Source organism: Notolepis coatsorum (assembly GCF_963971535.1).
Source record: "Notolepis coatsorum genome assembly, chromosome: 4".
Lineage (NCBI taxonomy): Eukaryota > Metazoa > Chordata > Actinopteri > Aulopiformes > Paralepididae > Notolepis > Notolepis coatsorum.
Genome location: NC_140168.1, coordinates 133,306,499 through 133,331,513, shown reverse-complemented (window position 1 = coordinate 133,331,513; position 25,015 = coordinate 133,306,499). Strand labels below are relative to the sequence as shown.

General features: G+C 47.4%; 1 protein-coding gene across 1 annotated transcript in view; it reads left to right on the top strand.

Annotated features, from left to right (window-relative positions):
- The window catches only part of dok7a (docking protein 7a), a gene marked incomplete at both ends in the record, with an annotated part of 260,565 nt that overhangs the window by 174,457 nt on the left and 61,093 nt on the right, over positions 1–25,015 (top strand). The window contains 3 exons of the mRNA XM_084312113.1: positions 2,778–2,847; positions 18,294–18,485; positions 22,459–22,594. Of these exons, the coding sequence (XP_084168239.1) occupies positions 2,778–2,847; positions 18,294–18,485; positions 22,459–22,594 (398 nt within the window). The remainder of the gene's footprint in view (positions 1–2,777; positions 2,848–18,293; positions 18,486–22,458; positions 22,595–25,015) is intronic.

Below are 25,015 nucleotides of genomic sequence, written 5' to 3'. Positions count from 1 at the left end.
AGCAGAGTCAGTCAGTATCAGCAGAGTTAGTATCAGCAGAGTCAGTATCAGAGTCAGTATCAGCAGAGTCAGTATCAGCAGAGTCAGTATCAGCAGAGTCAGTATCAGCAGAGTCAGTATCAGCAGAGTTAGTATCCGCGCATCAGAAAATAGGAGCTTCGCACTTGGACTCTGCGTTGGGTCTGCTTTGAGTACCCTTTGGGTCAGCTTTGAGCCCGCGGGAGTCTGCTCCGTGTACGGTCCGCTTGACTATGGGAGCACCTTTAGTATCAGCAGAGTCAGTATCAGCAGAGTCAGTCAGTATCAGCAGAGTTAGTATCAGAGTCAGTATCAGCAGAGTCAGTATCAGAGTCAGTATCAGCAGAGTCAGTCAGTATCAGCAGAGTCAGTCAGTATCAGCAGAGTCAGTATCAGAGTCAGTATCAGCAGAGTTAGTATCAGCAGAGTCAGTATCAGCAGAGTCAGTATCAGCAGAGTTAGTATCAGCAGAGTCAGTATCAGCAGAGTCAGTATCAGCAGAGTTAGTATCAGCAGAGTCAGTATCAGCAGAGTCAGTATCAGCAGAGTTAGTATCAGCAGAGTCAGTATCAGCAGAGTCAGTATCAGCAGAGTCAGTATCAGCAGAGTTAGTATCAGCAGAGTTAGTATCAGCAGAGTCAATATCAGCAGAGTCAGTATCAGCAGAGTTAGTATCAGCAGAGTCAGTATCAGCAGAGTCAGTCAGTATCAGCAGAGTCAGTATCAGCAGAGTCAGTATCAGCAGAGTTAGTATCAGCAGAGTCTGTATCAGCAGAGTCGGTATCAGCAGAGTCGGTATCAGCAGAGTCAGTATCAGCAGAGTCAGTATCAGCAGAGTCAGTCAGTATCAGCAGAGTTAGTATCAGCAGAGTTGGTATCAGCAGAGTCAGTATCATCAGAGTCAGTATCAGCAGAGTCAGTATCAGCAGAGTTAGTATCAGCAGAGTCAGTCAGTATCAGCAGAGTCAGTATCAGCAGAGTTAGTATCAGCAGAGTCAGTATCAGCAGAGTCAGTATCAGCAGAGTCAGTATCAGCAGAGTCAGTCAGTATCAGCAGAGTCAGTATCAGCAGAGTCAGTCAGTATCAGCAGAGTCAGTATCAGCAGAGTTAGTATCATCAGCAGAGTCAGTATCAGCAGAGTCAGTATCAGCAGAGTCAGTCAGTATCAGCAGAGTCAGTAAGTATCAGCAGAGTTAGTATCAGCAGAGTCAGCATCAGCAGAGTCAGTATCAGCAGAGTCAGTATCAGCAGAGTCAGTATCAGCAGAGTTAGTATCAGCAGAGTTAAGGTGCTCCCATAGTCGAGCGGACTGTACATGGACTGGACTCTGCAGAGGTCCACTGGACTCTTTGAGCTTTCATAGTCGAGCGGATCTCCGCAGACCAATTTCCTACATGTCTCGCGCCAGTTTACACCAGTTTACACCTCGCGCCAGTTTGTGTGACACCAAGTGGGCGCCGCGGACGTCCGCGCGTCAGAAAATAGGAGCTTCGCACTTGGACTCTGCGTTGGGTCTGCTTTGAGTACCCTTTGGGTCAACTTTGAGCCCGCGGGAGTCTGCTCCGTGTACGGTCCGCTCGACTATGGGAGCGTCCTTTAGTATCAGCAGAGTCAGTATCAGCAGAGTCAGTATCAGCAGAGTCAGTCAGTATCAGCAGAGTTAGTATCAGAGTCAGTATCAGCAGAGTCAGTATCAGCAGAGTCAGTCAGTATCAGCAGAGTCAGTATCAGAGTCAGTATCAGCAGAGTTAGTATCAGAGTCAGTATCAGCAGAGTCAGTATCAGCAGAGTCAGTATCAGCAGAGTCAGTCAGTATCAGCAGAGTCAGTATCAGAGTCAGTATCAGCAGAGTTAGTATCAGCAGAGTCAGTATCAGCAGAGTCAGTATCAGCAGAGTCAGTATCAGCAGTTAGTATCAGCAGAGTCAGTATCAGCAGAGTCAGTATCAGCAGAGTTAGTATCAGCAGAGTCAGTATCAGCAGAGTTAGTATCAGCAGAGTCAGTATCAGCAGAGTCAGTATCAGCAGAGTCAGTATCAGCAGAGTTAGTATCAGCAGAGTCAGTATCAGCAGAGTCAGTATCAGCAGAGTTAGTATCAGCAGAGTCAGTATCAGCAGAGTCAGTATCAGCAGAGTTAGTATCAGCAGAGTCAGTATCAGCAGAGTCAGTCAGTATCAGCAGAGTCAGTATCAGCAGAGTCAGTTTCAGCAGAGTCAGTATCAGCAGAGTCAGTTTCAGCAGAGTCAGTATCAGCAGAGTCAGTATCAGCAGAGTTAGTAGTATCAGCAGAGTCAGTATCAGCAGAGTTAGTATCAGCAGAGTTCGTATCAGCAGAGTTAGTATCAGCAGAGTCGGTTAGTATCAGCAGAGTTAGTATCAGCAGAGTCAGTATCAGCAGAGTCAGTTAGTATCAGCAGAGTCGGTTAGTATCAGCAGAGTTAGTATCAGCAGAGTCGGTATCAGCAGAGTCGGTATCAGCAGAGTTAGTATCAGCAGAGTTAGTATCAGCAGAGTCGGTATCAGCAGAGTTAGTATCAGCAGAGTCAGTATCAGCAGAGTCAGTATCAGCAGAGTCAGTATCAGCAGAGTCAGTATCAGCAGTGGAACAAGTTGTATCGTTGCATCTCAAGTCTCATACAATGAACTTGTAGCTTAACGTCTAGCAACTCATAACATAACGATTCATAACATAACGACTCATGACATAACATAACTCATAACATAATGGACACTCTGTTCTCCCTGTTGACTGTTGCAGACAGAAGAGAAAGCCAAGTATGAGCTGATGGGCGGCTGTGGCCACCAGAGGGCGCTGCAGGAGGCTGAAGGTGAGCGGCACCCTTGCAACATTGCCACTGACATTCACTCACTCACTCACTCTGCCCCTAGTGGCACCTCATAGACACTGCACTTTGTGTAAGAAAGAAAAAGAAAATCAGCAAATATCAGGACAGGACTGTGCTGCTGGTGGAGCAGGTTTTTAATACGTTTATTTATTTGTTTTGATCTACTTTTTCTCCCATTTTTCTATTTTTCTCCCATCCCAATTTCGTATCGTCCAATTCTACCCTCCCCTGTCTCGAACGCTGTTAGGCCATGCCTCCCACAAGCCGGCTGCAATGTGGACGAAGCCTTACATCACGTGTCCCCTCCGGTACTCGAGGAAGCAGCCGTCGCATCTTTTCACCTGCACAGCGTGATCTCTCAGCGTCGGGGGTCTGCGTGGGAGGGCACGCCGCCCCCGTCGCTTCCTGATTCTGCTGCGCCGCCCATAATAATAATTTTAAGGCACAACATTCCTGGTTTTTGGTTCCACCGGCTTGGTGTTATAAAGGAAGGCGTTTCCTCTACCTGGATGTTGTGTTTAGTATTGAGGCAACACATATAAAAGCGTGTATAAAAACACAATTACGTGCAACACGGGCTTCTCACCATCCTGCACTCACGTTTTCTGTTTCCCTCTGTCAGAACCATGGTGTCCTGCGCTCACGTGTTCTGTTTCCCTCTGTCAGAACCATGGTGTCCTGCGCTCACGTGTTCTGTTTCCCTCTGTCAGAACCATGGTGCCCTGCGCTCACATGTTCTGTTTCCCTCTGTCAGAACCATGGTGTCCTGCGCTCACATGTTCTGTTTCCCTCGGTCAGAACCATGGTGTCCTGCGCTCACGTGTTCTGTTTCCCTCGGTCAGAACCATGGTGTCCTGCGCTCACGTGTTCTGTTTCCCTCGGTCAGAACCATGGTGTCCTGTGCTCACGTGTTCTGTTTCCCTCGGTCAGAACCATGGTGTCCTGCGCTCACGTGTTCTGTTTCCCTCGGTCAGAACCATGGCGTCCTGCGCTCACGTGTTCTGTTTCCCTCGGTCAGAACCATGGCGTCCTGCACTCACGTTTTCTGTTTCCCTCTGTCAGAACCATGGCGTCCTGCGCTCACGTGTTCTGTTTCCCTCTGTCAGAACCATGGCGCCCTGCGCTCACGTGTTCTGTTTCCCTCTGTCAGAACCATGGCGTCCTGCGCTCACGTGTTCTGTTTCCCTCTGTCTAAAAATAAAAGAATTAAATAAAATAAAAAGACATTTAAAATGAAATAATAAACAAATAAAATAAAAAAAGAACCATGGCATCTGCACTCACGTGTTCTGTTTCACTCTGTCTCGTAGGGGTGTAACGATGCATCGATTAATCGAAATGCATCAATTCTAATGTGACGATTCAACTGCATCGATTTGAAAGTGTTAGAATCGATTATAATAGAAATTAATAATAAAAAAAAATATTTTTTTTGTTATTTCTTTTTTTTAATGTTTTTTTTTGTGTGTATTGTTTTTATTGACCTATAGTCCATTCATGCTGAGTGAATCAGTTCCCCCAGCCACATTTGTCTATTCAACATTTCTTGGGGAATTAACTGATAGAAACTTTATCGAAAATTAATCGAATCGAATCGAATCGTGGTCAAATGAAGAGATTTCATGATGCATTGAATCGTTGCCGGAATAATCGTAATAGAAATTAATCGTTGTGAGTTCGCATCGTTACACCCCTCTCGTCCGTCAGAACCATGGCGTTTGAAGAAGAAGAAAAAAAGAATAAAAAATAAATGAATAAAAATATTAAATAAAAAAAGATTAAATAAAAAAATTAAAATTAAACAAATAAAATAAAAAAAATAACCATGGTGTCCTGCGCTCACATGTTCTGTTTCCCTCGGTCTCATCCGTCAGAAGGCGACACAGAGCCTCCCCCTCCACGGTGACTTTATGGATTCCTGGTGTATAATATTATAACGTATTGCCTGCCGTGTTTCGGTGTTGCCAGCAGCTTCCCGGCAGCCTCGTTCATCAACCGTCCCCTCTGTGCCAAGACTGGCATGTCTGCCGGGCCAATCCATCTGCGGCTTCTGGAAGACATTTTTATATATATATATATACAGGGGTGTAACCTTCTGTAGTGTGGTATTGAAAGGTTAACCGTCTGTAGTGTGGTATTGAAAGGTTAACCTTCTGTAGTGTGGTATTGAAAGGTTAACCTTCTGTAGTGTGGTATTGAAAGGTTAACCGTCTGTAGTGTGGTATTGAAAGGTTAACCGTCTGTAGTGGTATTGAAAGGGTTAACCTTCTGTAGTGTGGTAGTGAAAGGTTAACCTTCTGTAGTGTGGTAGTGAACGGGTTAACCTTCTGTAGTGTGGTAGTGAAAGGTTAACCGTCTGTAGTGTGGTAGTGAAAGGTTAACTTTCTGTAGTGTGGTAGTGAAAGGTTAACCTTCTGTAGTGTGGTATTGAAAGGTTAACCGTCTGTAGTGTGGTAGTGAAAGGGTTAACCTTCTGTAGTGTGGTAGTGAAAGGTTAACCTTCTGTAGTGTGGTAGTGAAAGGTTAACCTTCTGTAGTGTGGTAGTGAAAGGTTAACCGTCTGTAGTGTGTTAGTGAAAGGTTAACCTTCTGTAGTGTGGTAGTGAAATGTTAACCTTCTGTAGTGTGGTAGTGAAAGGTTAACCGTCTGTAGTGTGGTAGTGAAAGGTTAACCTTCTGTAGTGTGGTAGTGAAAGGTTAACCTTCTGTAGTGTGGTAGTGAAAGGTTAACCGTCTGTAGTGTGGTAGTGAAAGGTTAACCTTCTGTAGTGTGGCAGTGAAAGGTTAACCTCCTGTAATGTGATAGTGAAAGGTTGACCGTCTGTAGTGTGGTAGTGAAAGGTTAACCGTCTGTAGTGTGGTAGTGAACGGGTTAACCGTCTGTAGTGTGGTAGTGAAAGGTTAACGTAAGGTTATGTATATAACCAAGTTCTGTGAATGCTAGTGACGCTCATCATCATAATGCATATATCTCGCTTCAGTGGATATGCACTGAATAAATTTCAAAATGTATCTCCTTCCCAACAAATTTCACCACAATGAAAGATCAAGGGCCGCAGTGGCGTCTAGATGCTGAGCGTCACTAGCATTCACAGAACTTGGTTATATACATAACCTTACGTTCTGTTTCATGCTAGCTTCCGCTCAGCATCATAATGCATAGCAGGAGCTGAGCGGGAGCTAGAAGCTCGACAAATGTACCCCACTGAGGCCCCCCACAACGACAACCATCAGAACCGGGGAGGACCGAGCCCCCCCGACCCTCCCTAATGGAGGGATACCCTCCCTATTGGAGGACGGGAGGGAGACGGATCCGACCGTGCGAAGAGGAACTCAAGCAACTCAACGCACAGGGTGAGCAGACCGTGGCTTGACCCCACGACTACGAACACGCACAACCCGCATGCCACCAGGGAACGAACGGAAGGAACAACCCTCGTTACTGCCCCCAAAATCACGGGGTCAAGAGCAAACTCAACCCTGTGGCAAGGCCGTAGCAGCGGAGCGCGAAGGAAGACCCAGACCCACTGAAGGGACTGGATCCCCTGGAAAAAAGGGGGCCCGGAGAGGTCAATGACGCCAGGCATCAAGACCCCACCAGGCGGTCACTTAGTGACACCGCCCCCCACATCGCCAGCGTATTCGGATAGGGCCCCTCCAAGATCGGGCCCTTTCCCCCCAATAGTACACCGCCTGGCACACTGACCCTGCAACACAGGCAGTCAGCATGGCCGTAAAGCACTCAAAAAAGGTTAACCAACGGAAGCAGGCAGCGCACCGGGGAAACCAGGCAGCAGGCTGTAGACCTGAGCCTGGAGCACTGCGGACGAGACAGGCGCCAAAGGGGTCAACTGAAAACAGCCCCCCCCGGCGGAAGGGGCGTATGCTGGCGTTGTTGAGCACCATGACAAAGCCTCCATAAAAAAAAACCTACCCAGAGGGGTCGAGGCAGAGAAGGCTGACACGATTGGCAGACGTCATGAACGTGCAGGGGCACACTCAACCGGGTAACCCGGGAGTTGACTCTGCTCCAACACACCAGGGAATCAACCACCCTCTCGGTACACAGACGGTGGTTGTTCCTATAACCCCTCAAGTAAAAACTCCAAAACACACCTGCGGGTATACACTGGCTATACCGCAGTACAAGTGTTTCAGTTTTCAAAAAAGGGTTATTCCAGGCCTACAGGTCGACGAAACATTACTTCGGACCGGGCCCGGCGGCTCGGGAAGCACACAGGGTTACCAGAGGAGGTCCAAAAGACCACCCCAACAGCCCCCTCTTCGCCACGCGTGAGAGAGGAGCGAAAAGAATGGAGAACCAGCCCTAAGCTTACTGCACTTGGTATTCCCAGGCGGTCTCCCATCCAAGTACTAACCAGGACCGAACCTGCTTAGCTTCCGAGATCGGGCGTGTTCAGGTTGGTATGGCCGTAAGCCATTACGATAGTGCAGAGTACAACATGTACCCAACAAAGGGTCTCCATAACGCCTAACCCTGTGACACCCGGGCCGACCCGGCATTTTTCCCCCTGAAAAAAGCACAAGTCCCTCAGGGTACCAGAACAGCAGTTCTGCATCCCCGGCGGACAACGGGTTAACACTTTGGCTGCCGGAAAATGCCTAAACATGTCATTCCCGGCCATGCTCAAGTTGCCGAAGACGCTTTACAGCGTCTTTAATATCAATATTTCAAAAATCTGGGATCGGATTCATATTTCCCCTCCGCTGGCCTGAGATCCACCAGGAGGACCCACTGAGCTCTCTGGCGGTTCAGGAGCGCCATCTGGTGGCCGATCGGCGCAATCGCTTAACAGGAAGTGCCGTAGAGGTTGTGCTGGTCGGCCGTATTACTTCCGGGCACTCGCTATAGGTCCCGAGGCTCGATCTCGACACACTACATAGCGATCGATTGCCAATAACTCGATAAACAACATGATTTGGACGTATATACCATTATACAAGCTGGAGATGGACCGGATAAATCGACATCCCATAATGGTAAAATTTCTACTCTACGATGATCGCCCAACGGCGCGCGGAGACTGGGGTGAGTTTTAGCGTGTAAAATTACCGTCTTCGATACTAACTGCTATTATCAACATTTGACCCACATTAGATGATTGGTATAACGCTGCCCACGGAATTATAAACGCCCCCTAGCCCATCCGGTCAACATCAGATGACGTGTAGTAACTTCTAGAAGTACGTCTAGTTGGAATTTTTTATATCGCGCTGATTGCCATAAAACTGTATTGCATCATCAATATAATGTATTTGGGGCTATAGATCATGTTCTGGAGAAAGCTGCAGAAAGAGATGAAAACATACTTATACATGATTAGACCATACTTTACTATGAATATGTGAATGAAAAAGTTTAACGTTGCTACACAATGAACAATACATATAGGACTTTGAATGGGCCCTAATAATGGCAATGTAGCAATAGAATTTAAAAAGTTATAGCCCTGCAAAGAAGGGGACTTTCTCTATAGACAAATAGAGCCGGCAACCTACGGTTGATAATGAATTTAACCCATGGCAGCCAAAGTGTTAACTGACCTGGACCAGCGCGACCAGAACCAGTCCCGTGCCCTAACCACGCCGACATGCCCACTCCAGAAGAGGGGGTAGGTATGCGTGTCGATCTAAAACATGAAAAGAGGACGTCACCCAGACGGTCCCATTTGTACCGCGCTCAGTGGCCCACCCCAAGGGCGTGAGACCCCTCTACCTATGTTCTGATCTATTCCGTTAACATCCCCCAGATATGAACGAGAATTCATCGAGACAACCTAGTAAACTGGCGCTCGGAAGAGACAAAACTCCATCCCAGTTGCCCTATAAAAACACTGTTTTAATAACGAGCAACCAAGGCGCACTTAGCCCCCTGCGTGATTCTTAACAGAAACACCCCGAGCCAGCACTATGTACGCGTCGAGACCCAAACACATCAATGGATAGTCTAGCAAGACACCAGACATTGTTCCTCCAAGTCGCCTGGGAGAACGACACGGAGCCGTCGTGCTTCATGTTCCTTCCTCTTTTTGTTTAAAAAAGAAAGAAACACAGACTGACATGAATCCCACGTGACGCAGCTGAGGGTAAATTTTTTTTACATTTTACATCCCGCCACCCTCGTCACAGGGAGGAAACGGAAATCCCCAGAGAGACTTCCCACGCGAGCTGTATAGATTGAAAAGAATATATTGCAACATTGAGCTATGTAACACTTGGGTTAGGGCTCTCCGAGGAGGAGGCACTGAACCAATACACACTCCATAATCGAATTGAATCGAATACACACACAATAGAGCAGAACTCCTTTTTTTAAGTTCTACTCACCTTGACAATCTGAGGAGGAGGCTCTGAACTCTGAGGAGGCTCCCTCACTGGGAAGGAGAGTCCGAACTCACAGAAGGCAATTCTCTCAGGAGGAGCTTCATGAGGAGGAGCTCTGACAACTCCCTGAAACAGATCCATAACATGGACCTGAACAACCCACGGAAGTCTTACCACTAGAGACGCGCTCAGTGACGTACTCTATGGCGGGGGAATTTCCGCGGTGCACATGCCCAATCTTCCAGGGCATGGGACCAGGAAACTCCCTCCCCCCACCCCCCCCCCCTCTTACCCTGTAACGTGCCGTACAGCAACGTGACAGGAACCTTGAAGGACAGGAGGTTTTAACTCCTGACCAATCAGAAAAGGGGAGGAAAGGATTACCAGTTCACCCCTTTACGACCCCTCACCCATGATACGATGTAATGACAAATAGAGCATGACACAGTCATAGCCTGCTACATGAAGCATCGAACAGCCTCACATAGCTCATGTGATAATCTGCTACCTGAGTTTTACTAAGGAAAAACACAGAACAGAGAGGGACCCTTTAAGAGCCCCGGTCCAGACTTACACATGTGCTTCTGTGAGCCAAACCTAACCCAGTTGTAGATCACAAAGACACATACAACCCTTCATCACAACAAAAAATGGCACAGTACACTCCTACTACAGAGGAACGCCGTTTTTCATATTGAGAGAAGACAAGTCCTCGATTATGTATTGGCCACAGGCCTTGCTATGCACACATGATAAGTGACCAAACAACCTTTTCTTTAGGAAAAAAATTTTCTCAAGCGGAAAGCACAACCCCAGCAATTAAGCTGAGGGTTACATCGTATCCCCACAAACACAGTGACACAATATATTGTAACCAAACATGTCTGAGAGGAGGGAGGGAAGCCCCAGGGAACCCGGGGGGTCACCCCTCCTATCTTACCCTCGATACGACCAAGGCGAACAGGCACCTCTGTTAATGTGTGAACATGCTGTTCATTGTCATCACAGGCTGAGAAAAAAGATTCATTCCTCAATCACATGTCACTAAGCATAGCTTTACAGGTTAATTAACCCTCTTAGTTGTGAGTTCACCCAAGGTACAACATTACATGAACACACATGTTCTCATCACAACCAAACCAGTTCATTTTTACACAAGTAAAAAACAACGCCGATCTACTATGGAGAGAGAAGCTATAACAGTGACAAGACAATTCACACACAACACGCGTCGTATCCTCAATGTATTGCAGCAACACATGTTTTGGAAACATCGTTATTACAAAACATTTAGAAGGGAAGAAAAGAAGAAGTGTTTAAAGTCCGGAGGACTCCTACCTTCACCCTGAACGCAGGCCGAAAGAACAGCAACACTGGTTAACGGGACATCGAGTTGAACCCAGCATCTCCTGCGCCGGTGACGAGGGTATGTCCGCAACGCCACCCAGCCGCCGTTCTCCATGTTGACGAAGTCCTCGCTGGCACTGGCACTCGGGTGTAGGGTCGACTAACATCCTCTGTCAAAGATGACGTCGTAGTCAGAGTGTTTATGGCATGTTAAAGTCACAGTAACGTTTCATCAGTGTAGCATTAAGCTAACAGCCGTCCGACTGATAGCAACAAGCTAACGTTCACTAGCCTGGTGAACACAACAAGCTAGCGCTGCAGCTAACAGCTGACTGGCTAACACAGTAGGCCACAACTAGCACGCCAGCTAAGCAGCTATCACCTGAACTGTACACAACGACATAACAAGCCACACTTCAGACAGGCCGCTGTCCAAGTCCCTCCCCATCCTAAGAGGGAAGAAAAAAAGAAATGCCAAACACAGTTTTCAACAGTGATTTTACCAGACATACAGCGGAGCCAGCACAATTCCCATCCGGGCTGCAGCTGACTTTGAGCATGGAACTCCCGATAAAGAAGATCCTATGCCCACATTTCCTCGTTAGGGTGTACTTCCACATTTATGTGAAAGATGGGGCCTGCACGGGACAGAGAAGCATCCGCTTATCCAGAGAATCCTGGGTTCACCAGGTCCCGGTCGCGGCCCACTAGGTTGACCGTCATGGGCGTCAGACCAAGATCCTCCGTCCGCCGCTTAAGAAGCCGAGCAGAGGACCCTAGTCTGGAGTCGGCATTCGTAAAATTGTCAGCTTACCCCCATAGCATAAACAGACAACCAGTGCTCGCAAGCAAAACAGTACTTACCCCACCCTGGAAACAACCGCTTTCTCACAACAGCCGTTGCTTCCCACAGTCCAGCTGTATGGCCAGAGGGCCAAACCCATCCAGCCGCAGCAAGGAGGACTGCAGTTGGGGAGCATGTCAGCGGCGCGAGCCCCTAATACGAAAAAGCCGGTGGAGGACAGAATGATCATCATCTTCCAGACACTCCAGTGACGAAGACAATATCGCCGTATTTTCTCGAAAATAGTGAGAGAGAAAATAAAGATATAATGTCAACGTATCTCCTTGTTCTTCTGTTTTCCTTTCTCCAGCTAATACTTTCTTCCTCGCCAAGTGATTGGTATACAGGCACTATATTGTGGATGAAATTTGAGAAGGAGATGAGTGTGTGGCCCCACCCCTGCTTATGTAGGCAGCAGATGGGGGTGTGGTCAGACGGATGTTGGTATGTAAAGGTACATTTTGAAATTTATTCAGTGCATATCCACTGAAGCGAGATATATGCATTATGATGCTGAGCGGAAGCTAGCATGAAACAGAACCTTCTGTAGTGTGGTAGTGAAAGGTTAACCTTCTGTAGTGTGGTAGTGAAAGGTTATTTATGTATAGGGATGTCCCGATCAAATTGTTTTGCTCCCGATCCGATCCCGATCATGTGATTTTGAGTATCTACCGATACCGATCTTTCCCGATCCGATACATTTTTCTTTTTTTTTTCTTTTTTTTTATCCCAATTTCTCACATTACATTCACCCTGAATGTTGACGTTATCCAGGTGAAAAGTTAACTTCATTCAAGCGAGGCATTGCAATCCTTGACATAAATCATTTGATGTATAATTAAATCAAAGGAAATGCGTTTGGGTCTGAGAGTGTGGCTGGTCTGCCGTTCTGCAGCTGGATACTATTGGTTTGTTTTGGCAAAATTCTTCTGCTCTGTGACAATAAATAAATTAATTATGATATGCAATTTAAAACCAAAACTAAGGCCTCAGTATGAGTTTAAGACGTGAACATGGTCATGTTAGTTGAATAAAAAAAAAAAGTAAAAATAAAAGGTAATTTTTTTTTTTTTTTTTTTGATCCCGATCTTCGGAAAATCACGTGATCGGCCCCGATCCCGATCACGTGATCGGATCGGGACATCCCTACTTATGTAGTGTGGTAGTGAAAGGGTTAAGAAAAGCCAAACTTAAGCCAAAACATTTCGGTCGATTAGTACTTTATCTACATATTGTAGACATCATATCTTTATTTTCTCTCTCACTATATTCGAGAAAATACGGCGATATTGTCTTCGTACTGGAGTGTCTGGAAGATGATGATCATTCTACACCTCCGTCGGGTTTCGTATTGGGAGTTTATGCCGCTACATGCCTCTCAACTGCAGTCCTCCTTGCTGCGGCTGGTTGCGGTAAAACCTTCCAGCGACACAGCTGGACTGTAGGACGCGCCGCTGTTGTGAGAAGCGGTGGGTTCCAGGTTGGTGAGTAATGTTTGCTTGCGAGCTCCACTTGTCTGTTAGTGCTATGGGGGCTAGCTGACAATGTTTACGAAAACCGGCCCCAGATTAGGGTCCTTTGTTCAGCCTTTAGGCGACGGCGGAGGACCTTGGTTTGAAGCCCATTATAGCAACTAGTGGGCCACACGACCAGTAACTGGTGATCCCAGGATCTCTGGACGCGTGGGTACTTCTCTGTCACCGTATAAGGCCCCGTCTTTCATATGCAAATGAGAGTATACCCTAAACGAGGAAATGTGAGCATGGATGATCGTTATCGGAAAATCCATGTTCAAGTCGGCTACAGCCCAGATGGGACTTGTACCGGCTCCGCCGGATGGTAAAATCACCGTTGTAAAACTGTGTTAACATCTCGTTTCTCTTCTCTCTTAACAGGTGAGGAGGGTTTCAGAACGGCGGCCTGTCTAAGTGTGGCTTGTTATATCGTTGTGTATAAGTTCAGGTGATAGCTGCTTAGCTTGCGTGCTAGTTGTGGCCTAACTGTTAGCCAGTCAGCTGTTAGCTGCAGGCGCTAGTCTGTTGTGTCAATAGGCTAGGTAACGTTAGCTTGCTGCTATCGGCCGAGTGCGGCCGTTAGCTTAATGCTACACTGTTGAACGTTCTGAGACTATAACATGCTTAAACACTCTGACTACGACGTCATCTTTGACAGAGGATGTTAGTCGAACCTACCCTGGGGCCAGCCGGCGAGGACTGCGTCAACAAGGGGGACCGTAGCGGCGGGATGGAGCGACGACGCTGCCTATGTCGACAACACAGGACGGCTGTGTTTACTATGGTGCCTTGTTAGAGACTGCAGTTTCGCTTGATCTGCGCTCACGGTAGGATGGGTCCTGACCAGACCTTGAACACTTCTTCTTGCTTTCCCTTCTAAATGTTTTGTAAATAACGATGTTTTCCAAAACGAGTGTTGCTGCACTACATTTAGGATACGACGCGAGTTATGTGTGAATTGTCTTGTCACTGGTCTCCATGCAAATCGGGTTATTTGTTACAGATGTGAAAATTATCTGGTTTGTTGTGTTGAGACACATTGTGTGTTCATGTACCGTGTACTCACAACTAAGGGGGTTAAACTAACCTATAAAGCTATGCTTAGTGACATATGAGTAAAGAATGATTCTTTTCTCAGCCTGTAATGACAATGAACAGTGTGTTCACATATTAACAGGTTTACCTGTTTAACTGGCCGTATTAAGGGTAAAGTAGGAGGGGTGTTTTTTCCCCCCGGTTCCCTGGGGACTTCTTCACCCTCCTCTCAGACATGTTGTTACACTATATTGTGTCACTGTGTGGTAGGGATACGATGTAACCCTTAGCTTAGTTGTTGGGGTTGTGCTAACCGCTTGAGAAACTATATTTTCCTAAAGAAAAGATTGTTTGGTCACTTTTTCGTGTGTGCTTAGCAAGGCCTGTGACCGATACTAATCGAGAATTATGTATTCTCTCATTATGAAAAACGGCGTTCCTCTGTAGAGTGTTTTTGCCATTTTTTGTAGGTGATAAAGGGTTGTGTGTGTCGTGCGACCTACAACTGGGTTGGGTTGGCCACAGAAGCACATGTGTAAGTCTGGTACCGGGGCTCTTGAGAGGGCCCTCTCTATTCTGTGTTTTTTCCTTAGTAAAAATCAGATGGCAGGTTAGCACATGCGCTGTGTGAAGCTGTTAGACGCTTCATGGAGCTGACTATGACTGCGTCATACTCTTTTTTGTCATTACATCGTATCATGGGTGTGGGGTCGTAAAGGGGTGAACTGGTAATCCTTTTCTCCCCTTCTTTGATGGGCAGGGGTTAAAACCTCCTGTCCTTCAAGGTTCCTGTCACGTTGCTGTTCGGCACGTTACAGGGTAAGAGGGGGGGGGGGGAGTTTCCTGGTCCCACGCCCTGGAATATTGGGCGTGTGCACCGCAGGAATTCCCCCGCCATAGAGTACGTCACTGTGCGCGTCTCTGTTGGTAGGACTTCCGTGTGCTGTTCGGGTCCATATGATGGATCTGTTTCGGGGGGTGGTCAGGGCTCCTCCTCACGAAGCTCCTATTCGGGCCTTCTGTGAGTTAGGACTCTCCTTCCATGTGAGGGAGCCTCCTCAGAGTACAGAGCCTCCTCCTCAGATTGTCAAGGTGAGTGGAACCTCAAGAAGGAGTCCTACTCTATTGTGTGTGTATTCGATTCAATTCGATTATTGAGTGTGTATGGGTTCAGTGCCTCCTCCCCGGAGAGCCCTAAAACCAAACTTTTACATGGCTCAAGGTGCAATATATTCTTTTCAATCTGTACAGCTCGCGTGGGAAGTCTCTCTGGGGATTTCCGTCTCCTCTCTATGGGAGGGTGGTGGAATGTAAAAATGTAAAAAAAATGTTACCCCCGGCTGTGTAGACTGAGATACATGCTGTTGGTGCTTCCTTCTTTTCTATTAAAAAGGGTTGGAGTTAGGAAGCATCGCACCCCTCTTGTCGTTCCCCTGGGCGCCTTGGGGATTCAATGACAGGTCTAAATAGCCTGTTCATTGATGTGGTTGTGTCCCGACGCACGCATAGTGCTAGCTCGGGGTGTTCTGTTGAAGATCAGGCGAATGACTGGCAGGCCTTGGTTGCTTGAGGTTAAAACAGCGTTTTTATAAAGCAACTGGGATGGAGGTTTTTCCTCTTCCGACAACCTGTTTTGGTTGTCGACGGATTCTCGTTCATATCTGGGGGATGATGACGGAATGGATCTGAACATATGTAGAGGGGTCTCACGCCCTGGGGGTGGGCCACCGGGCGCGGTTCGCACCGAACGTCTGGATGGCGCCTTCTTTTCATGTTTAAGATCAACACGCTTATCTGCTCCTTCTCCTGGAGTAGGCATGTCGGCGTGGTTAGGGCACGGGACTGGTTCTGGTCACGCTGGTCCAGATCAGTTAAACCCCGTTGTCCGCCGGGGATGCAGATCTGCTGTTCTGGTACCCTGAGGGACTTGGGCTTTTTTCAGGGGGAAAAATGCCAGGTCGGTCCGGGTGTCACAGGGTTAAGCGCTATGGAGACCCTGGTTGGGTACATTTTGTACTCTGCACTGTCGTAATGGCTTACGGCCATGCCAACCTGTACACGCTCGATCTCGTCAGATCTCGGCCACTACGCAGGTTGGTCCTGGTTAGTACTTGGTTGGGAGACCGCCTGGGAATACCAAGTACGGTGTGCTTGGGGCTGGTTCTCCATTCTTTTCGCTCCTCTCTCACGCATGGCGAAGAGGGGCCTGTTGGGGTGGTCTTTGACCTCCTCTGGTGACCCTGTGCTTCCCGTATCGCCGGGCCCGGTCCGAAGTAATGTTTCGTCGACCCGTAGGCCTGGGATAACCCTTTTTTGAAAAGTGAAACACTTGTACTGCGGTATAGCCAGTGTATACCCGCAGGTGTGTTTTGGAGTTTTTTTCTTGAGGGGTTATAGGAACAACCACCGCATTGGGTAACGACAAGGTGGTTGATTCCCTGGTGTGTTGGAGCAGTGTCAACTCCCGGGTTACCCGGTTGAGGGTGCCCCTGCACATTCATGACGTCTGCCAATCATGTCAGCCTTCTCTGCCTCAACCCCTCTGGGTGGGTTTTTTTTAAATGGAGGCTTGGTCATGCAACAACGCCAGCATACGCCCCTTCCGCCAGGGGGGCTGTTCTCAGCTGACTCCTTTGGCGCCTGTCTCGTCCGCAGTGCTCCAGGCTCAGGTTACAGCCTGTTGCCTGGTTTTCCCCGGTGCACTGCCTGCTTCCGTTGGTTAACCTTTTTTGTGTGCTTACGGCCATGCTGACTGCCTGTTCTGCAGGGTCAGTGTGCCAGGCGGTGTGCTATTGGGGGGAAAGGGCCCGCTCTTGGAGGGGCCTTATCCGAATACGCTGGCGATGTGGGGGGCGGTGTCACTAAGTGACCGCCTGGTGGGGTCTTGATGCCTGGCGTCATTGACCACTCCGGGCCCCCGTTTTCCAGGGGATCCAGTCCCTTCAGTGGGTCTGGGTCTTCCTTCGCGCTCCGCTGCTACGGCCTTGCCACGGGGTTGGGTTTGCCCTTGACCCCGTGATTCTGGGGGCAGTAACGAGGTTGTTCCCTCCGTTCGTTCCCGGGTGGCATGCGGGTTGTGCGTGTGTGTAGTCGTGGGGTCAGGCCACGGTCTGCTCACCCTGTGCGTTGAGTTGCTTGAGTGCCTCTTTGCACGGTCGGGTCCGTCGCCCTCCCGGGAACCTCCAATAGGGGGGGTGCCCTCCATTAGGGGGGGTCGGGGGGGCTCGGTCCTCCCTGATCTGATGGTTGTGGGGGGCCTTCAGCGGGGTGTATTTGTCGGCCGATGGCTCTCGCTCGGCCTCCCTTGTGCATGAGTGACGCCGAGCGAGAGCCACTACGATACAGAACGTTAGGTTATGACTATAACCAAGTTCTGTTAGTAGTGGTGACGCTCGGCGTCCGACGCCGCTGCAGCCCTTGATCTCGCCTTGTGGTGGAAGCTTGGGAAGGAGGCGAGGGGGTGGCCCCACCCCTGCTTATATGGGTAAGCTGATAGGGGTGTGGTCAGACAAATATTGGGATATAAAGGTACATTGTGGTCTTTTATTCAGTGCGCGTGCACGTGCGAGGACAGTGCATGAGTGACGCCGAGCGTCACCACTACTAACGTTTCATTGGTTTATAATATATTCTGTTTAATCTTCAGTTGTTTTTCAGTAATTACTACAGAGTGAAGCAACTGTTCCTTCGTACAGTAGAGCGGAACAAAGAGATATTCTAGCTCTTCAAGTAATAATAATAACTTTATTTGTATAGCACTTTTCATGCAGAAATTGCAGTTCAAAGTGCTTCACAACAGTAAAAAATACAAGCATAAGCGAGCATAAAAATTAAATAAAAAAAGATGGAGAGGTAGCAAGGTACGGAAGCGTATTGCTGCCACACCAGAAAAAAAAAAAATCCGTATCACGTTATAACATAAAGGTTTCACGTTATAACGTGATAACTACTTGTTTTAACATAAAACGTTTCACGTTATAACGTGATAACTTCTTGTTATAACATAAAGGTTTCACGTTATAACGTGATAACTTCTTGTTTTAACATAAAACGTTTCACATTATAACGTGATAACTTCTTATCACGTTATAACATAAAGGTTTCACGTTATAACATGATAACTTCTTGTTTTAAGTTATCACGTTATAACGTGAAACGTTTTATGTTAAAACTAGAAGTTATCACATTATAACGTGAAACCTTTATGTTATAACAAGAAGTTATCACGTTAACACTTTGAGTTTCTTTACAAAGTACAGTTCTAAATTACTTTGTAGAGCAACAGAGCAGTGCGTCGCTCACAACTTAACGAGTGATTTCTGTTTCTTCTCCTCCTCCGTCAGGGCCGGTGTTTGTCTTCCCGCCGGAGGTGTGCGAGAGGCCCCCCCGGGGGGGCGACGGGGTGACCTACGTCAACATCCCCGTCAGCCCGCTGTCCAAGAAGCAGCTGAACTACATGGAGCTGGAGCTCCAGGAGTGTGGTGTTGGCTCGGGCATCAGAGGGAGCGCCGCACATCATCTCCCCGCCGCGCAGAGTGAGGACGCAGGGCAGCCGTGTGCACAGGTTATATAGGGATTAGGGCTGTCACATTGTTTTAGAATTTCGAATTTAATTTCGAATTTACATAAAAACACGAGATTCGAACTTGAATGGAGAAAATCGAATTTATTTTATTTTCCTTTTTTCAAAACAAACAATACAATAATAACCAAGCATACCATGGCAAAAAAGAAAGTTGCCAAAACGTTGAAAATAGCTTAGACTTTTTTTTAGGTTTTAAATAATTTTTTGTATATAGGCCTATATAAATATAAATACATTTTTTACACTGAAATTCGAATTCGAACTTGTCTACAATTCTGCAACGAATATCGAATTATATTTGTGGTTAAAGTGACAGCCCTAGTAGTGGGTGCGTGATACTGGTATCAGACATAGGGCCACTATCAGCCTAAAAGAGGTTAGCGACTTTTTGTTGTTGTGTTTTTGACCCCACGTCTATACTGTTCATTAAAAGTAATGGATCAGAGCGATACTTGGTATCGGCTGAGTCTGGGACTCTGAATCGGTATCGGCAATGAGGGTGTGGTATCAGTATTTATTTCCTGTACCAGATCACACTGTACCATCTGGTAGAACATCTTAGCAATCAGGTTAATCAGAATCAGGTTAATCAGAGTCAGGTTCATCAGAATCAGGTTAATCAGAATCAGGTTAATCAGAATCAGGTTAATCAGAATCAGGTTCATCAGAGTCAGGTAATCAGAATAAGGTAATCAGAGTCAGGTAATCAGAATAAGGTAATCAGAGTCAGGTAATCAGAATAAGGTAATCAGAATCAGGTAATCAGAATCAGGTTAATCAGAATCAGGTTAATCAGAATCAGGTTAATCAGAGTCAGGTAATCAGAATAAGGTAATCAGAGTCAGGTAATCAGAATAAGGTAATCAGAGTCAGGTAATCAGAATAAGGTAATCAGAATCAGGTAATGAGAATAAGGTAATCAGAATCAGGTAATCAGAGTCAGGTTAATCAGAATCAGGTCATCAGAATAAGGTAATCAGAATCAGGTAATCAGAATCAGGTAATCAGAATAAGGTAATCAGAATCAGGTTAATCAGAATCAGGTTAATCAGAATCAGGTAATTGAATCAGGTTAATCAGAATCAGGTTTGTGATGAACTTTAGACGCCTAACATGTTGACATGTGACAGGAAGGTGAACATACATGTGACAGGAAGGTAAACAGACATGTGACAGGAAGGTGAACATACATGTGACAGGAAGGTAAACAGACATGTGACAGGAAGGTAAACAGACATGTGACAGGAAGGTGAACATACATGTGACAGGAAGGTAAACAGACATGTGACAGGAAGGTGAACAGACATGTGACAGGAAGGTAAACAGACATGTGACAGGAAGGTAAACAGACATGTGACAGGAAGGTGAACATACATGTGACAGGAAGGTAAACAGACATGTGACAGGAAGGTGAACAGACATGTGACAGGAAGTGAGACAGACATGTGACAGGAAGGTGAACAGACATGTGACAGGAAGTGAGACAGACATGTGACAGGAAGGTAAACAGACATGTGACAGGAAGGTAAAGACATGTGAGAGGAAGCTAAACAGACATGTGACAGGAAGGTAAACAGACATGTGACAGGAAGGTAAACAGACATGTGACAGGAAGGTAAACAGACATGTGACAGGAAGTGAGACAGACATGTGACAGGAAGGTAGACAGACATGTGACAGGAAGGTGAACAGACATGTGACAGGAAGTGAGACAGACATGTGACAGGAAGGTAAACAGACATGTGACAGGAAGGTGAACAGACATGTGACAGGAAGTGAGACAGACACGTGACAGGAAGGTAAACAGACAGACATGTGACAGGAAGGTAGACAGACATGTGACAGGAAGGTAGACAGACATGTGACAGGAAGGTAAAGACATGTGACAGGAAGGTAAACAGACATGTGACAGGAAGGTAAACAGACATGTGACAGGAAGGTAAACAGACATGTGACAGGAAGGTAAACAGACACGTGACAGGAAGGTAAACAGACATGTGACAGGAAGGTAAACAGACATGTGACAGGAAGGTAAACAGACATGTGACAGGAAGGTTGTAAACAGACATGTGACAGGAAGGTAAACAGACACGTGACAGGAAGGTAAACAGACACGTGACAGGAAGGTAAACAGACATGTGACAGGAAGGTAAACAGACATGTGACAGGAAGTGAGACAAACATGTGACAGGAAGGTGAACAGACATGTGACAGGAAGGTAAACAGACAGACATGTGACAGGAAGTGAGACAGACATGTCACAGGAAGGTAAACAGACACGTTTAAATACTCCGGCACATCACCTAGGCTGCCCCCCCCCCCCCCCCCCCCTCCTTCATATGCAATGCCGGATAACGTGGGACGGACTACCGCGACCAGTACTTGGAATGGCGATCAGATAATTGGATTATTTTTTTTGCATTACATCAGAGACAAGGTAAGGACTATATATTACCAATTTTGCGTTGCTCCGATATTTTTATCCCGTGATCGAAGCCTGTCTGTGTGGAATGTGTGTGTGCTGTTTCACGTTGGGTCACATCACGGCACGGATGGGCGCCCCGCTCTAAACCACATTTCATGCTTGCATGAGGAAAGATAATACCGATAATCTAGCGTTGAATCTAGCGTTGATCAGGCGAAAAATGACAACGTGATAAGTGGATTTCACTAAAGGGCTATTTTCGCGTCTTTTCCTGGGATTACTCAGAATCACCCAAACTATACTCATATTCACAAAACGGAAATGTACAGATGAAAAAAAATCAGTTTTTTGCATGTTGACTGGAAGAAACTCACTGACAATCGACAACGTTATTAGATCCATAGCTATAATATTTAATATAGTTTAAGCACTGCAAACACGGCATTCTCCTCATCTCCTCAAAATCGAATTTATTTTATTTTCCTTTTTTCAAAACAAACAATACAATAATAACCAAGCATACCATGGCAAAAAAGAAAGTTGCCAAAACGTTGAAAATAGCTTAGACTTTTTTTTAGGTTTTAAATAATTTTTTGTATATAGGCCTATATAAATATAAATACATTTTTTACACTGAAATTCGAATTCGAACTTGTCTACAATTCTGCAACGAATATCGAATTATATTTGTGGTTAAAGTGACAGCCCTAGTAGTGGGTGCGTGATACTGGTATCAGACATAGGGCCACTATCAGCCTAAAAGAGGTTAGCGACTTTTTGTTGTTGTGTTTTTGACCCCACGTCTATACTGTTCATTAAAAGTAATGGATCAGAGCGATACTTGGTATCGGCTGAGTCTGGGACTCTGAATCGGTATCGGCAATGAGGGTGTGGTATCAGTATTTATTTCCTGTACCAGATCACACTGTACCATCTGGTAGAACATCTTAGCAATCAGGTTAATCAGAATCAGGTTAATCAGAGTCAGGTTCATCAGAATCAGGTTAATCAGAATCAGGTTAATCAGAATCAGGTTAATCAGAATCAGGTTCATCAGAGTCAGGTAATCAGAATAAGGTAATCAGAGTCAGGTAATCAGAATAAGGTAATCAGAGTCAGGTAATCAGAATAAGGTAATCAGAATCAGGTAATCAGAATCAGGTTAATCAGAATCAGGTTAATGTGATAAGTGGATTTCACTAAAGGGCTATTTTCGCGTCTTTTCCTGGGATTACTCAGAATCACCCAAACTATACTCATATTCACAAAACGGAAATGTACAGATGAAAAAAAATCAGTTTTTTGCATGTTGACTGGAAGAAACTCACTGACAATCGACAACGTTATTAGATCCATAGCTATAATATTTAATATAGTTTAAGCACTGCAAACACGGCATTCTCCTCATTGAACAAAGCACTGGCACACAACGGCCCAATGACCATAGCGCCCTCTGGCGTCCAATGTGTTAATGGCTGCCTTGGTTGTTTCTCAACAGGGAGGGGCTCCACTAAGTACGTCCAGATTGACATCACTGCCACAGAAACGGCTCATAAAGTGGGAACACAGCACGCCCTGGGCCGCGAGGAGGGGCTTCACACCCTGGAGCAGAGGAGGAGGAGGGGGGTCCCACTGTGATGAGGAGGAGGAGGAGGGGAGTACCACAGTGATGAGGAGGAGGAGGAGGGGAGTACCACAGTGATGAGGAGGAGGAGGGGAGTACCACAGTGATGAGGAGGAGGAGGAGGAGGAGGAAGAGGAGGAGGGGAGTACCACAGTGATGGAGGATAGGAGGAGGAGGAGGAGGAGGAGGAGGAGGAGGAGGAGGGGAGTACCACAGTGATGAGGAGGAGGAGGGGAGTACCACAGTGATGGAGGAGAGGAGAAGGAGAGGAGGAGGGGAGGAGGAGGAGGGGGGGAGTACCACAGTGATGGAGCAGAGGAGGAGGAGGAGGGGAGGGGAGGGGAGTACCACAGTGATGGAGCGGAGGAGGAGGAGGAGGGGAGGAGGAGGAGGAGGAGGGGAGTACAACAGTGATGGAGCGGAGGAGGAGGAGGGGAGGAGGAGGAGGAGGAGGAGGAGGAGGAGGAGGAGGAGGAGGAGGAGGAGGAGGAGGAGGGGAGGAAGAGGAGGAGGGGAGTCACAGAGCTCCCAGACCCCCCAGAGCTCCCAGACCCAGCCTGGTCACATGGTTGCTCCGCCTCATCGACCAACATCAGCAACAGCGCGACTGTGGGACAGATTTGCTGTAAAGAAAAATAAAAACTTGTGAATAATTCAAAGCACAGCACATGCTGATTGCCGCCACTTTCAGAGAGCTGATGAAGAAATATATAAACAGTATATCCCAGACATTTTTATCTGAGACACTTCTTTTATTATTCAAAATGTTTTTGAATAGCTTATTGAGGGGATTCCTGTTTTTTTTGGTTCACAAACTCTTGAGTGGCTGAAATCCCATTTCCCCAGGACTCTCTTCTGTATGTGTGCACATTATGAGTTTTCACTGATATTGTAAAAAAAAAAAATTATTATTATGCAATATTATCATCCACCACTTCAAGTCAAGTCTGCATCAATTTCGAGATCCCCCCGGTACCTACATAGCTGACCTCCTCCATCCCTACATCCCTTCACTCCCTTGCCCCCCGGTACCTAGCTGACCTCCTCCATCCCTACATCCTTTCACTGCGTTGCCCCCCGGTACCTAGCTGACCTCCTCCATCCCTACATCCTTTCACTGCGTTGCCCCCCGGTACCTAGCTGACCTCCTCCATCCCTACATCCCTTCACTCCCTTGCCCCCCGGTACCTAGCTGACCTCCTCCATCCCTACATCCCTTCACTCCCTGGCCCCCCAGTACCTAGCTGACCTCCTCCATCCCTACATCCCTTCACTCCCTGCCCCCCGGTACCTAGCTGACCTCCTCCATCCCTACATCCCTTCACCCCCCGGTACCTAGCTGACCTCCTCCATCCCTACATCCCTTCACTCCCTGGCCCCCCAGTACCTAGCTGACCTCCTCCATCCCTACATCCCTTCACTCCCTGCCCCCGGTACCTAGCTGACCTCCTCCATCCCTACATCCCTTCACCCCCTGGCCCCCCGGTACCTAGCTGACCTCCTCCATCCCTACATCCCTTCACCCCCCGGTACCTAGCTGACCTCCTCCATCCCTACATCCCTTCACTCCCTTGCCCCCCCGGTACCTAGCTGACCTCCTCCATCCCTACATCCCTTCACTCCCTGGCCCCCGGTACCTAGCTGACCTCCTCCATCCCTACATCCCTTCACCCCCTGGTACCTAGCTGACCTCCTCCATCCCTACATCCCGCCCCGGAGGCTGTGGTCCTCTGACTCCGGTCTCCTCTCCATCCCCACCACCAACCTGTCGGTCCCAGAGCCTTCTCTGTTGCCGCACCCACCCTCTGGAACTCACTCCCTCCAAACATCCGCAACGCTACATCCCTGGACTCCTTCAATTCCCAACTCAAAACCCACCTCTTCACCAAATGTATTAATGACTCTGCCTGATTTCCCTCTTTTCTTTTATTTGTTGTTATGTTGTTCCCCTGCCCCCCCCCCCCCCCCCCCCCCCACTGTTAAGCGCCTTGGGTCTCCTGAAAGGCACTATATAAATCCAAGATATTATTATTATTATTCTTATTAATATGTGATTTGTAGAGCTCCTGTCATGGTGTCCTCTCTGTGTGTCCTACCTAGTGCTGTCATGGTGTCCTCTCCGCGTGTCCTACCTAGTCCTGTCATGGTGTCCTGTCCTCTCCGTGTGTCCTACCTAGTGATGTCATGGTGTCCTCTCCGTGTGTCCTACCTAGTCCTGTCATGGTGTCCTCTCCGTGTGTCCTACCTAGCCCTGTCATGGTGTCCTCTGTGTGTCCTACCTAGTGCTGTCATGGTGTCCTCTCCGTGTGTCCTACCTAGAGACCAGTCATGGTGTCTTCTCTGTGTGTCCTACCTAGTGCTGTCATGGTGTGCTCTCCGTGTGTCCTACCTAGCCCTGTCATGGTGTCCTATCCTCTCCATGTGTCCTACC